The 15,939-nt window shown below is 32.8% G+C and overlaps 2 protein-coding genes across 5 annotated transcripts in view; both read right to left on the bottom strand.

Annotated features, from left to right (window-relative positions):
• Positions 1-2,390, bottom strand: part of LOC131841098 (breast cancer metastasis-suppressor 1-like protein) — a 114,159-nt gene extending 111,769 nt beyond the window's left edge. Inside the window, exons 1-2 of the mRNA XM_059189344.1 lie at positions 2,092-2,390; positions 321-471 (exon numbers count right to left, since the gene is read on the bottom strand). Of these exons, the coding sequence (XP_059045327.1) occupies positions 321-471; positions 2,092-2,293 (353 nt within the window). The 5' untranslated portion in view covers positions 2,294-2,390. The remainder of the gene's footprint in view (positions 1-320; positions 472-2,091) is intronic.
• Positions 2,391-3,591: 1,201 nt separating this feature from the next.
• Positions 3,592-15,939, bottom strand: part of LOC131840758 (protein PALS1) — a 123,018-nt gene continuing 110,670 nt past the window's right edge. For all 4 annotated transcript variants that reach the window (XM_059188977.1, XM_059188953.1, XM_059188962.1 and 1 more), the window contains 12 exons: positions 15,501-15,693; positions 14,197-14,420; positions 12,033-12,203; positions 11,402-11,519; positions 11,024-11,121; positions 10,127-10,349; positions 9,357-9,489; positions 8,946-9,109; positions 8,303-8,467; positions 7,710-7,841; positions 7,050-7,231; positions 3,592-6,846 (listed from right to left, as the gene is read on the bottom strand). In XM_059188977.1, coding sequence (XP_059044960.1) covers positions 6,664-6,846; positions 7,050-7,231; positions 7,710-7,841; positions 8,303-8,467; positions 8,946-9,109; positions 9,357-9,489; positions 10,127-10,349; positions 11,024-11,121; positions 11,402-11,519; positions 12,033-12,203; positions 14,197-14,420; positions 15,501-15,693 — 1,986 coding nt within the window. In that variant the 3' untranslated portion in view covers positions 3,592-6,663. The remainder of the gene's footprint in view (positions 6,847-7,049; positions 7,232-7,709; positions 7,842-8,302; positions 8,468-8,945; positions 9,110-9,356; positions 9,490-10,126; positions 10,350-11,023; positions 11,122-11,401; positions 11,520-12,032; positions 12,204-14,196; positions 14,421-15,500; positions 15,694-15,939) is intronic.

Here is a 15,939-nt window from a genome sequence, read left to right as displayed (position 1 = left end):
AGGTGGTTGCACCATTCTATTATATCCATAAAAAAACAATTTTCATGATAATTTTTTAATCAATAGGAGTCAACAATACCATTTTCCCTCCCTCCCTCCCCGTACCATACTAATTTTGTGACATCAGTTTTGTATAGAACAAAAGTTCCTCGTCTTATTGTAAGTTCAATATGTTTACTTTTTCTCGAAGGGTCCTTCTCACTATTTTTCAACGACCCTTTCATGTACCATATGTTAATCATTAACACCTTAAAGAATACTTGCTTGAAGATACAGTACTTTAATTGTTTATATTATACAAAAAGCATTAGTTTGCATACCTCATTCTCATATTCTCCTGAAGTCTCCGCAATGGGACCTGGTACTCCTGTGATCGTCCACCACGCACCTCAGCCAGTTGGTACTCCACATGCTTCATCCTTTCGCAGAACAGCTGTTCACGAAGAACAGAGAACTGACGCTCCAAGTTGGCTGGAAAAATAGTAAATTTTGGATAAGAGAATTTGTTACGAGGCAAGAATAAATATTATATAAATACTATATTATGGGCCTGTTACCCATGTGTTTTATAGATTTTATGGCTGTTTATGAAGACATACAAATTAACTCAATGAAGACATATAAACTCAATTTCTACTGTTTATAAATTACTAGTTACTCAGTCTGGCTATGCATGGGTGTACATGTATAATATATATACCCCTTCCGCTTGAACCACTCTATCTATTAAAAAAAAAGGCCTCAAAATCTGTTGCATAGTTTTAAAAATTTCAGCATACATAGGCACAGAAAGCGACAGCAACTTTGATATGTGTGTTGAATTTGAGATGGATATTTGTTACTCTATCACTCAAAAACTATTGAACAGATTTTGATGAAACTTTACAGTTTCATCAAAATCTGTTCAATAGTAATATAGCTTACAGATTAGATTAACACAAAGGCTATAATTTGAAAAAATATTACAGATATTAGGCGAAATGTAATAATAAATATCAAATAAGTGTGATGCAGATGAAGTTGCATGGGTAGCTAGTAAATTATAATCAGTATAACTGTAACACCAAAGGCTAGTGGCAAAATCTTCAGATGACACCCTCCCTATATTTTATAAATTATATAATAAATGTTAGTGTCTTCTCCTTCTTATGTCCAAATTTGCAGCTTTTAGCCTGACTATTATGACAGAATGAACCTATATTCAAAATATCACATTTACAGCTTAGTTTATTAGACTGTGTTCCTAGATTACTAATTCAGGCTAAATCTGTTTATAAGGATAGTCTGATCTATTATAAAGTAACACCTCATACTAGGTACTAGAAATAATAATTAGCCTATACCTTATAACTTAGTCCTGTTGCTAGTAGTTGAAAGTGTCTAAGAACTAACACCATATTTATATGACAAACCTTTGTTGTTTGCTCCATCCTTCCACATTTAAATGATGTTTTAGAACCAGTTAATATATAACAATTTTGTTATGATTAATTTCTACTATAATAAAAGATTGTATATCTTGCGAAGCTAGAAACTAAGCTACTTCATACTGATCATTTTATATATCATTATAAAAATATTGTTACAGATTCATAAGATTAGTTATTAACAATATTAAATTAAGTCGCTTTAGTAGTAAAGTAATTTTAGTAGTTTTTAGAATTTGTTTTAATGATTTGAGAGGTCATAAGAATTGAGACTATATAAGATTTATTTGTAAAACCTTAAAAAGCAAGCAAAGCTTTTAAGGCAAGTATTAAAAAGAACTTTATAAAAAATTTGGTCATTGTTAGTTTTATGCTATCTTTCTATTGTGAAATAACAACAACAAACATATCTATTATATGCCTATTGTGAATACATTTATTACTGATGTTGTATTAGAAGTCAGATTATGAGAAGTTGTATGTGAGGTCTACATAATTAGGTTTGACTTTATTTATAAATTAATAGACATGTAATTTTTACTGGCAAAAATGAATAAAAGTAACTATATGTCTGATATGCATTCGTAAACAAAAATAATAACGACCTACAAACCTAATTGTTTGTAAACATAACCTTATACCAGTACCTTAAGTGAATACTTACATAGGTTATCGAGGCATTCGTTTCTTCGTCTTTCACACTCGCTCTCATCCATTTCCGAAGAATCATCAGAATCAGGTTCATCAGCTTCCTCAGCGCTGGAATCCCGGTCTGGACCTCTGGACGAGCCTCCAGACCTCTCAGTATCACCACCAGACATATCGCCATCTCCGTCACTATCACCCTCAACCTTCATTGAAGGCATCTTTATTATAGAAAAATTAAGTAAAACCAAAAAAGATTTTTTGCGGGAACACGAAAACACTTTACTCGATAAGTTTGTCAAAAAGTAAATTGATAAAGAACAGACAAAGTGAGAAACAACGTCAACAATGTCAAAAATTGACACTTAGAAATTGTTATGTCAACGTCAAGGTCTAAACTTCTCACATTATTTTAGTGCTTTAAATCTCAATCATTACAATTAAAAACGGTATTGAAAAGAAAAAAACAAAGGTGATTACACTTCTATCAATCAATCTATATATGGGCTAGAATTAAAAATTATATGTAATTTCACGAAATTGTAATTACAGAACAGTAATTTATTTGTTAAGAACGCCATCTATGAATCTATTTTGGATTGAGAGTGTCTATGGCGCTACTATAGTATTCAAACTTTTGAGCATACAGAGCCATCTATTTCATTAACAGCCACAACATATTTTGATATTTAATCTGTAAGATGGAGGGGGTAGGGGTTTATGGCTTGTCTGGTTTGAAAATGTGACGGCAAAGATATTTTAATTTTTTATTTTGTTACTAGAAGAGTCCGCAACTTCATACCCGTGTCGTACGGTAAAATCCAACCAAAGTTTAGCCTATTTCTAAGAATAACTCGCACAAAGAGAAAAGAAATCTAAGAAGTATTCATGAATAACAAGTGTTCATGAACAATGTTCTCAGATTAAAATTTTGATTAATCTTGACGGCCCCGGTGGTCTAGCTGTTTAGCATACTGCATTAATTACAATGGTCGCGGGTTCGATACCTCACACGTACAAACATACAAATGTTTGTCGTCGTTTGTCGAATTCATGAGTACGATTGTTTGTATTGGTCAGGGTGTTTTCTATATATATTATGTATTTAACAATGAAATATCCTAAGTATTTATATTATAGTAATTGTCTAGTACCCATAACACAAATTCTACTTACCTTGGGACTAATGATGTTGTGTGAATTGTTCAGGGGTTGTCATTATTAATGTTAGTTTATAAAAACTACAATGATATTTTTCTCTTACATCTTCCATACATTTCTATATATTATATATTTAATTACATCATTGTCCCGAATTCATAGTGCAATGCAAACTTAATATAACCACAGATAATATAATATTACATAATATAACTTAGTTTAAAATAGGGCCGTGGTGTGCATTATGTACCTAATTATTTTATCAATGCCTTTCATATAATCTAATATATCATCACAGAAACGGTTTTTTGTTTACAGAAAATAATCTATATAAAAAATAAAACACACATTATCTGATATTAAATTTAATAGGTACTCTATTATGTACATTAAATTGTTCTATATTAACATAATATTTATATTTTATTATTTATTCAGTTGTTAATAAATTATATACAGGACTATTTATAAATTAGATAATATCAATACTGTGAAATCTCGACAAATCCACATTAGGTGCAACCGATTATGTGCATGAAAAATATTTTGATTATTGTTCATTACTTTTAAAATTACAGTAATAATTAAGTACATACGCAGATAAGATTCCATTCAAAATATTATTCATGCACATGTCGATTTAACAATAACTTAAAACACGCAGATTATAATAAAACAACATTTTGTTTACAAATTTTAGCACCTCACAGGCTACCACTGATGTATGTTTAAATACATATTCCGACTTACGCAACTAATGAATATTTCTCAATCAATCCAAAAACATGACACCATATCTCAAAATCAGTACACATAACACGAAATGGTAATGGTATAACGCACCTACAACATACATATAAAACAACTTTATTATGAATTAAAAACTTGTGATTATTAAAAAAGAACATTGACCCCACTATTCATCGTGGCCTTATGTATTTGGCACTAAATTATTTGGAATGCACAATCTATCTATGTAGATATACAAATAATGTAATCAAACTAATTTTGAATACTTAACTTCTGGACATTTAGAATATTGTGTCATACAATAATATTGCCATTATATACTAACCTCCATCTAATAATAATCTCTGGCAACCTAATCTACATAGTGCGGACCACTGCGACACCAGTGTCTTTATGTAGTGCCTACAATGGTTCGCTGACTAGGGTCGTCGAGTTATATCATTCGAATAAAAACACATAAACTGTAAAAAAAAGCTGAATATTCATATTACAAAGTAAACACACCAAACTCGTGACTATTCGTCATATTATTGTATCATAGTTATACTTAGTGGTAAATTTACAAAAAGGATACATAAGAATTCTATTGGCCGAAAATTCAAATAGGTATACTCTAAAAAACAGATATGTCGTTGTACAGTAGGAAAAATTGATTATACGGATATAAAATATTGCTTTTCTACTCACTATCATAGCAGTGTTTAATATAGGTGGTTTATTGTAACTATTAAAATTCTACCATCAAGTCATTCCACAAGAGAACCCACAAGAATACTACTGGAGAAATTTTTCAAAAACCCTAGTATTTTATTTTCTACCGTATAAATTTGGCAATAGAGAAAAAGGTATTTTATTGTTTTATGCATCATATTTATTATTCGCTATCTATTTTAAATTGCAACCTATAAATTCCTTTGCATTATTGTTGATAGAATAAAATCTTAACTGTAAATGATCAACATTTTTATAAGTTTAACATGCTTATTTAAAAAATTGCATCTTATTTATTAATGGAATTTATTATTTTATTTTATTATCAATATTTGTATTTGGAACATCAATTTTATAAATATTTTAATAAAACCGAGTAGATACATGGGAACAGTCTTCAGATAATACGACGAAGTATTTTAAATCTCATTAAGCAAGTAAGAGAGGCTAAAAGATTACGGAATTTTTGTATACTTATTTACTAATTAAAAACATTTTACGCTTCTAATGCTCTCCCAGAACAAAATCTGAGTACATGTAAACATACATGTACCAATAAGGGCACGGATTAAATTCTATTCAACAGACGCGATTATTGGATAATTACCATTCAATATTACAAAAACCGACCAGCGGAATAATTTAAATGAAAGGAATGCAATAAATTACCTTTAATTTTAAATAAGTTCAAAGTGTCTAATTACAATGATAAGCAGATAAAATTAAGTTGAACCGCACACTATTGCCTAGTCAAAATCTCAAGTAAAAATTTAAATACAATAACGTACTATTAAAACTACAGACGTGAGCATAAAAGTGTATAACCGATAATCAGTGAAACTTTTTATTTCCTATTTATAAAGTTTGTTAAAGTTATTAATAAAGAGACGATCGCTGAAGAAAAGCTCTACAAGGATATGACCATCTCTTCATTTGTAACTTTAACAAAAGAATTATTAAACTTTATAATTACTCAACATTCACGTATAAGGCAGTAGGTATATTGGTTATTCTAAAAAAATCCAACCGTATATTTTGAACGTTAAAAATGGATTCGTTGGTTCAAGTTTCTACATACGAAAATTTTATCACTAATATCAGACGACAGTGATTTAATTATTGCCAGTATTTTGATGTAAAGTTAATGAAATCCTAATAAATCTATTTATTAAATACGTAAATTTTGTGGTCTACCATTCGCATACGAATTAATAATATTACTAAATTTCTCTCATCCCGGCATTTCCGTAATACGAAACATTTCATAAGTATTTTGCACCTCACTTTATTTTTTTAAATTTACAAGATTTGTAAGTAAAAATATAAGTAATACCTGACATTGTCAACTTGTCACTAACCTATTACAATGTTAATGTGTAACATTACGACAGATAATCTGTTATAAATGTAATTTGTTTAGGACAAGTAGACGTCAGGTTGAAACTTGATATAATGTAAATATAAAAACCACGGCACTGTCGACATATTTCGTCACTCTTTTATTGTCGCAATCGAGTGAAACAAAATACACCCAACAATCGAATATCGAGCAACCGATCTCTCTTATTAGTTCCGTAAATGATCGTTAACTAAATAAGTAATATTTGGGAACACATTTCTAAATTCTAATTTTTCATCTACCGTTTCAGGATCGGAATCCATAGGTACTCGCGTCACTACGTACCTCGACACTATCATTAGTATTACCTACAGAACTCGTTTCACCATTCGCCAACAACCTATCTCTTTTTAACGCATATTTTCGCCGTCTATCGCATGAATTGATAAAGTAGAAAAGCAAATGTAAAACCATTTGCATAATTATTTCCAACAATAATACGAGCTTGAACATTCCGGTGTCTCTCTCGAGTGCGTGGTGCCCGCAGGGGGCGTGGGGGCGGGCCGCGAGGGGCCCGGGGGGGCCATCGGAGCCGTCGCGGCCGTCGGAGCCGCAGCTGCCCATCCCCTGCTAGGTGTGCTTCAACCAGTGCGCGGGCACCCACTGTGGCTCCCTTTCTAAGCTGTTGATTTCATTCAACAACTGTTGGTAGGCACGTTGTGTGTCGTTATTAATGATAATCATGTCGAACAAGTGGCCCCATCGTAATTCCATGTCTCTCGCTGTTGCTATTATTTCTTTTAACTCCTCCTCCTGAAGTGAAATAAAACAGTTGTGTAGTAACTATTTTAAGAGTCCACAAATTACAGAAATTGCTCAAGATATATAAAGGTAATTTAGCAATTATGACATTCAATATTTCAGAAATTTAAAACACATTGTTCAAAGTAGTTTATATTAAAACGCATAATAAAGTAATTTAGTAGGGAGCAAAATTGAATAGTATCGATAAATACCTTGAATGCTTCTGCATTCCTGATTTTCTTCTGTCTTAGCTTCTCGAGACTAGGAGGAGCTACAAACACAGTGTATGGCTTGAGATCGGAATTTCTTAAGATCTTCAGTGACTGTGGATGTAAGTTGAGTACACAGATTTTCCCGGAGTTGACAACTTCCCGTATCGCTTCTAGTGATGTTCCTGAAAAGTAAATATTTATTAATATTTTTTAAATGCTTCTAAAAGTAAGAGAAACTGCAGATCAAAAACTATCGTGGGCATAAATAGGATGTCATTGTTAAGTTGTAATCTTTACGAGTCAGTACATATGTCATATACCTACATAGTTTTCATGAGTTCTGACTGTAGACTAAAGACTGTTGTTTGTATCGATGTATTGTATAATGTATTATTAACGTATTTCGATAAAAAGTCTTTTGTTTAATACACATTGGACATGTTCGGTTTAGTTTGTGGTTTTGTGTAATTTATTTCTGTCACTGTGTAAATTATTGTTCTGCGTTATTATTTTTAATATTACCTCTTAATGAAAGAAAGAGCCTATTATATGCGTTCTAATTATTTATTTTGAGATATCTCTGATAAGTTTGATTGTTACACTATCTTATAGTGATATCTAATAGGTATATCTCTTAATATAAATACTGTATGTACTGACCGTAGTATGCTTTCTCGTATTCTCCGTGCTCAACGAACTTCCTGTTCAGTATATCGGCTTCGAACTGTGTACGTGATATAAAGTGGTAATCCTGCCCGGGCACCTCGTGGTCTTTGCGCGGTCGAGACGTATCTGAGGAAAATTAACACTTATATTTAGCATCAAATAGGTTTCAGTTGACAATATTCGGGTGTTATTTAAAAAATGTACAGAATATTTTAAACATTATTCTGTGCAGAATTGCAAAGCAAGGTAATTATTTATTTAAAAAATAATTCCTTATTTTTTGTTGTACTTATTTGCAATTCATGAATAAATTAATTCCATAATAATTCAATTTTCATTCAAGTCAATATATTAATATATTTACATACGTTATTTTATATATATATATATATATATATATATATATATATATATATATATATATATATATATATATATATATATTATATATATTGTTACTACAGTACCAATTTTATATAACGTAAAATAGATGAGTATGACAGTAACTGTCATAGAATGAATGGATTTTTTTCTATTTCGGCATTGGACAATAAATGGTTGAAAGTATAATGATGCAGTGTACATACGAGGTACAGCCGCGGCGAATCTGGAACTATCCTCCATAAGCCTCTGACGGAGTTCGTGACGGCCGATGTTGGGTGGCCCGATCAAGACGATGGGCCGCTTATGCGACGCTCGAGGGTAGTACAACGCTACCTCTTCGTATGTTAGGATCTCTTCTTGTTCGTATTCTGAAACAAATTGAATTAAGTGAATGGTAAATGATGGGGAAGGTTCTCGAGTGTCATATGATACTAAATGTTTCAGGGTGTCTGTGTTTTATTTGTTCGAGTCGCTGTTCATAGTCCACCATCTTGTGGTCCACGACACTTGAAAATCGGAAGTGATAAAAACTGTAGATTGTGATTTTATAGAACCTCCTTTTCAAAGTCGCTTAAAAATTGTAGTTGATAACCATATTTAAATTGATAACAATATTTCCTATTGATCAACGCAAAATTTCTGGATGGACGGGTACAAGTTTTTAACCCTTTCATGAAAAAAACTACTAAAAGGTTTCGAATGAAATATGGTACACAGTTATGTAACACATATAAATCGTTTACCAGACCGTTAGCGCAGACGGGTGCACCATTCCATTATCATCCATAAAAAAAAATGCACGCACGCAGGAAGGATATAGTAAAATATAAATCAATTAAAGCTTACCATCTGCTCCAGAAGTCGAATACAGTGGATATCCTGCTTCACTTGTGGCCTTCTTTCCTTTCTTCTTTCTAGGTGGCTTTTTGGCACAAAGCAACGTTCCACCTTTTCTTGTTTTATCTCTCGCAGCAACTTCACCCGCTAGCGTCAATTTCATTGACTCTCGTCTAATAAACAAATATATAATTCTCAGCTGTTCTCGTCTAAGAAACAAATTAATTATAATAAAATTCAGAAAGACAAACCACCGCTTTGGTTGACAGATTACGTTTGATAATGACTTTCAAAATTATTCACAATAACATAGTACTTATTCAGGCGACTTTAAACATATTAAGAAGGCCCAGTCAGGGCCTCTTATCCTGTTCACTACCTTTTTTTCACCCTGCAACCGAAACACAATATAAAACTTACTGATGTTGGAACGCTTGACTGGGTATCAGGCCTGCGAGTGTTTGGTCCTCTTCACCTTCCCGGAACGCTTGCCACCAATTCGGATCGTCACGGCTGATCACGTGTAACACGTCGCCTTTTTGGAAACTTATACCTGAAATCAACAAATATTTTGTTTAAATATTGTCACTTTGTGTCAGATACAAAATACAAAAAACGTACGGCCACATAATACGTTTGTTGTTTGAATGTTTACGAGTCGTTGCCATGACCTTTTTATACGGCGAGCTCGCCGGCTAAAATCAAAGTCACATTATAATAATCAATTAATTAGCATTTTCAAATCAGTAACTATATAAATAGATATTAATTGATATTTCTCTTCAATCACTTTAATTACTAAGATGATAATGTGTAGGTATTCTTTTGATTAAAATGATGGTTATAATAGGTACTTTTTTAAAATAATCATTGCAGTTATCATTTATATGTTTTAAAAAGAATGCACTATCTGTGTTTGTCTTCGTCGTTTGGTGCAGGATTTTGTTTTGTACAATCCATCATTATAATATATTCTTGTATATAACTTGATGTGATATATCGCGCGCTTTATTACCTGCATTAACACAAAAATTACAAATTCGGAAAATAGAACTTAACAACCTCATTTTAAAGTCGATTTTCCAAAATTTTTATTTATTAATTTATTGCATTTTATTAATAGACGTTGGACATATCAGGACATGAATTTCTAGATAAATACAGAACTTGAAATTTAAAATAACACATACCGAGCTCCCGGCAGGGTATGTAGACGTCATCCTCGGGATCGTAGTCGAAATGCGCGCGTACGTGTAGCACGCGGTGCACGGGCGGCTGCGGGCGAGTCGCGGGAGAGCGAGCCGGCGCGCGCGGCGCCAGCACCACCGACAGCGTGCCCGACAACGAGCCTAGCACCTGGCACACTTCGTGCACTGACTTGCCTCGCATCGCCACGCCGTTCACCTCCAGCAGCTGGAAAGTTAAAGTAAATTAGGTTGTATTGCTGGCATTTAGCGCTGATTATGATACGTTGTTAGTATAATGCCGAGACTACTAACATAGCCAGGTCCTAACAGAAACGTTGAAGCTTCGTGATATCTTTCTAGGGTTCTTGGAATGACTTCACTGTTCTATGGATTTGTGTACGTTAGGAGACAACTACTATTTGTGAATTACGTAAACAATGTTTCTTCAGCCTCGACAAAAAAAAGACTAATAATTGTCTCTATTATTCTTGTAAAGTTGTTTTCTATTTCAGTTCAGTAATCGTTTTTTCGCTAGAAACTAAATTGACTTAATCTGTAATTTTTAATATCCATTCAAAACCTTCAATATATATTAATGACCAATTAAAAAAATTAACTGGTAGCGAACTAAAGCCATAACAATATTTCACATAAATCTACCACTAAAGATCATATCATTTTACTATATATATACATTAAATTACAGTAATGAGAAACTTATTGCGTGATTTAATACCTAGTATGGTACCAGAGCCAGTTAAATAATCCACATAACATATTGTTTAACTATTAAGAATTGACAAGCAAACACTAATAACTAATGACATAATACGTGGTAAATAAGGATATTAGAATAGTAGTATTTTTAAAAAAGGATACCTAAATATATAGAAGTCCTACCTCATCTCCTTCGTGTAATAGACCTGATTTTTCTGCCGCTCCTCCTCTCACTATCCTTCCAATTATGACTGCTTCACCTTCATTTCTTACCGTAGCACCTAGAAAGTAAGGTAGAAAATCAATTCTTATTATTTAGCTCTATTGTATTAAAACATACATCGTACAAGTCTCTTACAACAATCTCAACAAGAAAATAATTGTAGACTTGTAGATAGTACCGTGACACGTTGTATTCATATTCCCACACGGTATCATAGGTTTATTTATGAACAAATTGTTCCATAACTCCGAGATTATATAATTCTTAGAAAAAAAGTCGTAACATTATCTAGTGATAACAAATATTAAAAAAAAAAAACAAAATCTTCTCATACTTACCAAGTGGTTCATTAGTCTTTTCAATTTTAATAATTTTGATGTGTTCGCTTGGATCGTCTGGCGAATGCGCAGTTAAAGCTTTATCGTTCTCTCCTTTGTGATTATAGTTGTTTCCAGTCTGGAATTATGCAAATATTATTATAAATCCAGAGATAAAATATAGCGGAAATGTATGCAAAAGAGATTATGGATGGTTTATCGAAGCAACCACTCGTGGGTCAGATTGTGTGCTTTAAGACATGATTGTGGGATTAAAGGACCGTAATGAAGATTTACTATTAAGTAATTTAACCCTCTTTCAGTCGTTATTTTATTTTTATAGCTCTCGGAAGTAGAATTGGCTAAATTACGGGTATTAAAAAGTTAGTATCAGTAGTGACTTCCCTAAAGGGATTATCATACCATTTTTATTGTTGCAATGGTATCTGATTGTGCACCTAATGGAAAACAGTAACCTTCGCCTATATACTACACGAACAGTACTACATTACAAATCAGGTTATAATGCGACACTCTTAATACCACTAATGTCATGTCATTCCAGAGGACTAAAATGTTATGTCTCTTATCCTGTCACTAACTCTTCACTAACAAACTTGGACATTACATTATTAGCAATTGTTGATTTCACCTTATGCCTCTTTCCCCTGTTAAAGCAGGCGGGATCGAGTAGAGCGGCTGCCTGATCGTGAGCCTGGATCAGACTTTCCAACTCCATGCCGCCCAGTACCGCGAGAAGTTCCGCCGCTAGTGCCGACGACTCGCTTCCTGCAGCCGTTTGTGTACTTAGTACGTCCATACACTGTTGACAAAAAATAAAATGGGTTTAGGTGATGACACTTGCAATTATATTTTAATGTACATCATTATATTTATTTTTTCTTGAACATCCCTGATATTAAGTATGTCACGTGCACATTATAAATTTTGAAGATGGCTTCCCCAGGACCTCTTACGCTTTATACAAATAAGTATCTACGTAAATAAAATTACCTATATAAAATTGATATATGATTGACGTACGCTATTGAAAATAATTTTGGTATACCAATTTCATTAAAAATTGTACTTTTTTAGTATTGACATTGTTAGAGTAGAAAAATTCTTTGTACAGAATGGCATATAAATATAAGTAATATATTATTTTATCAATGTGTTTATCATATTCTATAATGTGTAACAGAATATTGAAAATACTAATCCTCTATATAATTACAATAAAAACTTCTGTGATAACATAGAAACTAGTGTCTTATAAAACAAAGGCTATTAATAATATCCTGTATATATTTCTTTACAATGCGTTTTCATACAGTAACTAGATACTTTTTGTACTTACTCATAGAAACTACTACTTCTACTTACTACGTTAGAATGCTTGATGTACGCTCACAGGTTTCAAGAATTAGTCGTGTTTAAAGTAAAGCATATATTTCGTTTTTCTACTAGAACTCTAAGCAGTTTCAACAGGGTCATTAAAGAGAAAAATAAATGTTCGCCTATTTCCCACAAAACTGAATAGATTTTTTTTATAACTTGCACATTATTACAGCACTTGAATCACGCGTGACGTCTTGCTGCATTATGTATGTCGCTTGAATACGTATGCATACAAATTAGGAGCTGTCCTGGTTAAGTTCGCCGAAATGGAAGAACATTTACGGATAATACATGATTCATCTTGCTTTCAAATGATTATGTTCTTTATATGCAGCTAAAACATTTTATGTTGAATATTTCCGGAAAAATATATATTGAAGTTAAAGTCAAGTAGTAAAACCGTAAGGAACTTTTTATTTTGTACTAGATAAACCTCGCCACTTCTTACTCTGCATCATACTTACTTAACAGATATTATTATATTTCGCAAAATTTACACAATATATTTTTAAATTATAGCCGATGTGTTATTCTTACGTATACAACTATAAAGTGTCATCAAAATCAGTAGCTTTTGCGTGAAAAAGTAACAAATATCCATACATAATCGCAAACTTTTGCGTTTATAATATTAGTAATGTTTCTATTATTAGTAAAACTGGAAAAAGAAATTTAAAAATTGTGCGAACAGATTAATTTTTTAGATTATGATAATATGAGATAACAGAGATAGATAACTGTCTAACAAGAGCAAGATAATAAAAACTCACACAAAATTAAACATTATTCATTCACTTTATTATACAATAAAAAAGTTTGATATACTATATACTAAATAATGCTATATCAACCTCAGTAGGGTATACGGCTTAATAACCCATTTTAAATTTAAGATGACGCATGAATAGCTATATATTTAATATTCCATGACCCATCAAAGGTAGATGATATGCTCTATTTTACCTAATGGGCCCGCACAAATATCAAATTGGTTTCTAATCCAACGCGCCATTTCCCCCATGTCATAATATTATAAATGGATGAAGTTATCATCTCTTAAACAAATCGGAGATTTTACATTTGGCAGTCGCACATTTCTATCGATTAAACATAAAACAAACATACTATCATGATTGTTTTATGTTTAATCATATATAAGTAGGGTACTTAGACGGGGTAGTTAGAGGCATTGTTAACTGACGATATTGTGGTGAAAACAAAGCAAGTTATGACATATTCATATTTCGTTGAGTATATTTTCATCGAACTTTTTAACGAGGGAGCCTACACGGCGGTAGACTCGCTCTCTGATTATTTTTTTCATGCTTATTTTGGTGTTTTATGCGGTAAGAAACATGTGGCTAAATTGAAAATCATAGGAATGCATTTATGTGGTAATAGATGAAGTTACTTACGTCTTTCAACCTGTCTGTAGCTCGATGCGTATGCGGCGGCGATAGTCCTTGTCGTTTGTGTCTTACAGCGGTGAGAACAGCAGAGCGCGTCGCTAGCGCTGTTCTTAGCGCAGGACAAAGTAGTACACCGGCAGCGCCTGCGACACGCGCTGCAAGCGCTGACTCGCCATTTGCACCAAGTGCCTTTTGCACCCTTGATAGTGCAGCACATACTTCTTGATAATCTGTAATGAAAGAAAAGGATCATTAAGGGTATCTTCTCTTATCATTTTCCGTCCCGAAGCAAACTGGCGTTAAATACGGGGCGAAGTGTGAGTTGCTTTTTATGAAATTGACAAACATGATAGTGACTTTCCAAAATACCTCATAATGCCAATGTATACCTTCAATATAGCTTGATCACAAAGAATGTAAGTATTATCAATCTAAAAGAAAAAAATCTCAGATCCAAGTGTTATGGTATTCCTGAGAACAGAATGACAACATTCCTAGAGGATAGAAAGGATAACATTCCTTTCTTCTAAGGTACTTTTTCTGTATTTCTACCTACCTAGGATATTCATTGATAATGTGCAGTTAATAACACAGAACTGTTTTACTATTTTTAGAACAGATACGATGCAATTATATGCTATTAGCTGAGGTGGAATAAACTTGAACAGGTCAGGTTAGTTCCAGTTCAGTTGGTAATAGTTCGTTGATCGTGTCACATGGTTTATATTAGATCTGGGTCGAGGTGAATGCCATTAACTAAATACATTTCAGACTGACTAACAAAAATCTTATAAGCACAGGTTTCAAATGCTTGCATATTTAAATTGCGATCGTAAAGGTGACAATCTGCTTGAAACACTCGTAGAAATATCAACATAGTTGTTTAATATTTGAGTCGGTGTTAATGGATCCTTCGTTTAATATGCTCTGAAATATTTCAGAGTGAGATTGTGAATTTGATGTTTTTATGAGGTCCCGACTTTCATTTCAAATCGTACGAATTTTACATGTGCTTTGTCGCCTATTTTTCATAGAATATTTTAATTAAAAGTGTTAACTGTTAAATATGTTTATGCTGTTTTACTATTGGTCACAGTTAAGCAGCAATTGTGTAATGTTTAACATCACAAAAGATTTTGGCGATATTACCCTGCCTGCGTTCTGGAAATTTAGATGTTTGTCTACTTGTATACCCAGTAATTTCCTTGATATTTCTAACCCGAAATCAAAAGTGTGAAACTATCTAACATAAACAGAAATCGCCCTTGTTAGGGTGATGGTGGTCTTAAAATCCTGTTAAAATCACTCACCAACAACTGTGTAAAGGTGCGTTGAATCATCGCTCAAATCATCCTCGTATGCATCGTTGATAAATGCTGTCCCGGACGACGGCGGCGTCGACTCCAGAGCCTGAAGTTTGTGAGAGCTCCGTAATGACGTTCTAAGGAATTCATTTTGCGCTGCTATACGTTCTTCAACTTCTTTGCGTTGTCGTAGCTGTTCCTGGAGGAGATAAGTTTATGGTTAATTGCATTCATGGCAAGACATCAGCAAACTGGAGAAGAGACGAATAATTTTTGCATAAAATTGTTAAACTTCCCTTTATTCTTAAAACTAAAGCCTTCTAGAAAAAGGCTTAGGCTTAAGTATTCTCATTTTATGACTGCGTTTAATTTAGTCACATTCTATTGCAAACACGATAATATAAAACTGTAGTGTCTTTGTATTATTTTCAATTGAAACTGTATA

Source organism: Achroia grisella, unplaced genomic scaffold (assembly GCF_030625045.1).
Source record: "Achroia grisella isolate CSIRO2021 unplaced genomic scaffold, CSIRO_AGI_Agris_v1 utg1063, whole genome shotgun sequence".
NCBI lineage: Eukaryota > Metazoa > Arthropoda > Insecta > Lepidoptera > Pyralidae > Achroia > Achroia grisella.
Note: the sequence above shows the minus strand (reverse complement) of the source record. Positions and strands in the feature narration are given on the sequence as shown.